General features: G+C 38.7%; 1 protein-coding gene across 1 annotated transcript; it reads left to right on the top strand.

Moving 5' to 3' along the window:
• Window positions 1–1156: 1156 nt before the first annotated feature.
• On the top strand, window positions 1157–2692 carry LOC145771230 (low affinity immunoglobulin epsilon Fc receptor-like). Its single transcript, XM_082582963.1, has 3 exons — window positions 1157–1166; window positions 1806–1998; window positions 2431–2692. Exons 1-3 carry the CDS (start codon window positions 1157–1159, stop codon window positions 2690–2692), a joined length of 465 nt encoding a protein of 154 aa, XP_082439089.1.
• Window positions 2693–3143: the final 451 nt, after the last annotated feature.

The raw sequence follows: 3143 nt of genomic DNA, 5'->3' as shown, positions 1-3143 counted from the left end.
ATCATCGGTCTCTTTCTTTGATGGTAAAGATAGATTGTTCATTCAATTTTGCCTCATTGTTCCCAAAACACGTATCCCTTTCTAAGACAAATGATCTATGAAATCCAGGCTCGTGAAAAGATTGTCGCACACAACCTTCGATCCAGGAATCAGTCGAGCACTTTCCATAAACAAGGTTAGACCCCTGACTCAATCCATACTTGAAGACGTTTGTTTTTGCTCCAACGTAGAGGGACACATTGGATTAGCTCTCCAGAAGGGATGCACATAGACCAAATTTTAAACCCAAATTTTGTTGGTTTGCCCTTTATAAATTGCTTGAGACGGTGGGGATCAAGTAACGTATCATTGATTTGCCTACGGTGCGTACTCAACAAATTTAGCTGCTGTTTCATTCCAAGTCTCAAAACGAAGGGCAACTTTCCAAAATGGGTCGTTTTTAGAGTGATTAGAGTTGGCGAAATGGGTATATAGCCCATTACCTCATCAAAAAGATTCATTGTGAAAACATACAAAATCTTATAATATTATGGGAACCTAGCCTACCTATATTTTTACAGCTTGGCAAAAAAGCGTCCGGGTCAGTGATCAAGCGTCCCTACAAGGTTTCACCTAACTTCTAACTTATATTCAGAAAAAATTGTAAGAGAAATTGTAAGAAAATTGTAAGAGAAAAAAGAAATATTTTGCTTTGGGCACATGGCTATAGGCTACATATTAATATATTTATCAAAACATAAAGTTGATTCAAAAATAATGTTCTAAAGCTCGATTTGTAGGTCACAGTTCGTGTACCATGTACTGGCTCCATATCTGACAAAAGGTCCACCTTGAACATTGTATAGTGAACACTAAAATTTATTCAAGAAAATACTCTTGAGCTCTTTCTATAGCTACAATGTTATTCTTACCAAAGAAAAAAAGGAAGTTAATATCAGTAATCTTAAGAAAGCAATTCGGAATCTAAATTACCCACTTTTCACGTCCTTGTAGGAACGCGCGGGCACTAATGGGGCACTAAAGGCGTTATACAAAGTCAGTCAACATGAGGTGTTATGGAGGATGCTTAAACTTGGCCGAACAGCACGCACAATCGTCACTGTTGCAAGCCCACATAACTACGTATGCTCTTTTCACGCTTGATTTTCAAATTACAATGGCTGCTGGTAGTGTAAAAAATATTGTCGTCCTGTGAACGAATCACCATGTGCAAAAAGAAAAAAAATTCTCATTCGACTTTCGCACTGCGAGGTTCAGCAAGGATTAAGATACGTTGCAAGTGTCCTCTCACTTTGTGCAACAGATAACCAACTTCAACTGGTTACTAGGATAGCAGTGGCCGAGTGGTTAGCGCGTTGGGCTCGCACTTGAGAGCCTGCATGTTCGACTCCAAGCCACCCGCACTTGCTGTTGTTTCTCTGGGCAAGAAACTTTACGATAATTGCCTCTACCCAGTGATCGATTTCGAGTAATGGGTAGTACCAAATTTAAGTCATAAGTAGACAACCGGAAACAGACATTGCCGTCAGCTGCATCGTGGGTCAAGTGTACGTCGGAAGGCGTACACCGATGCATAGCGCTCAAGTCCGCTTTCCCGCAATGCAGGATAAAGATATGAAAAATACAAACAAACGTTATTTATAATTCCAGTTTAGTTGCACTGATTAAATTCTTTGCCAGGTAATATTCGATTGAGGTGTGCTCTAAGTGGATCACAGTATTTAAAGGTTTATATTTACACAATGTTACTATTAATCTTTTCTCAACCAACATTATCATCACTTTTGTGTTTGCTTATTTGTAAGGTCTCATATTGATCAACGAAAATGTTACAGCGACACATGCTCCCCAACCGGACGAAGGGTGGTACTCTCCTGGAAATGGCTACCAGTACCGGACAACGTCACAACGTCAAAGCTGGAAAGAGAGTCGCACTGAGTGCCAAGTACACGATGGAGATCTCGCCGCTGTGGGAATGAGAGACTACGACATTAGAGTGTAAGTAACAAAGTGAAAGCAGAAAAATTTCATTGAAATTTTGTTCAAAAATATCGTTGGTTTATCAAAAGACATTATCAATGAAAAATTTAATCCTTGTACCTACAAAATGGAAGCATTGCTTATGTCACTTTTAGGCATCAAGGTTTGTAACAAACCTTGGTTTGTTTTTTAAGAGGTCCGGACCGGTCCGCGTTAAAAAAAGTTTAAGAACCCCTGCTTTAAAGTATAATGGAGTATAATTGTGAGGAAGTGGCTTCTATTCTGTTTTCAATTTTTATTTACGGACCACTGTCTACTACAACTCCGCCTTTTCGTCATTAGACGTACAGTAGAGTTTTACAGTGTTACTCCGCGCTATGGCCTTGCAGTTTATTCGTTTCGAGATTGATTTGAGGAAGTCCTCGTTGAACTTAATCTTTAATTGTTCAGGAGGATTGGAAGAGCATTCCTCTCCAACCACCAGCGCTGCTGGATTGGAGTGCGTTACATATCTTTCGAAGCAAACTTCATCTGGATTGATGAAGTTCCTGGAAGCGACAGAAACATTGCGTGGGAAAAAGGAGAACCGAGCAACGCTGGGAGAGGAGAAGATTGCGTTGAGATCCTCCCAGGAGGACAACTCCCTTATGGGAGCAACGATGCAGGATGCAACACCAGATACCAAGGACTTTGCGAGAAGCGTTTAAGTTGAAATTCAGATAAAAGAGAACAAGTTTAATGAGAAGAGCTTTATCTTTTCAACTTCTACCATGTAGATTGGTGTTCAAATCTTTTTGTGCATATAAAACTGTGTAGGCCTACCTGCCTTTCTATTAACAGTTTGTATTCTGCTTGAGCATCAAATTTTAGCAGTAATTTTGTTTAAAAGAAGCCATTTGCAGTATCCACACATTTTATGTGATCGTTTGTATTATTTGACTTTGCTTTGAATGTGTGTATGTATATTATATTTATATATAATGTAAAAACAATGAAAACTATTAATACTACAAAAAGTGCTCAATGCCAAGCAAAAAGGCAAAGCAGAGCGAATTAAATCAAATGTAGTTATTACTATCTGAAGCCTTTACAAATTGTTTCACCTAACGGATCATCAGAAGGTCTTATTCAAATAGAAATAGAATTCAAATAGAAATTCTATT

The sequence above is a fragment of the Aplidium turbinatum genome, chromosome 5 (assembly GCF_918807975.1).
Source record: "Aplidium turbinatum chromosome 5, kaAplTurb1.1, whole genome shotgun sequence".
Taxonomy (NCBI): domain Eukaryota; kingdom Metazoa; phylum Chordata; class Ascidiacea; order Aplousobranchia; family Polyclinidae; genus Aplidium; species Aplidium turbinatum.
This window is presented reverse-complemented; position numbering and strand designations above follow the sequence as displayed.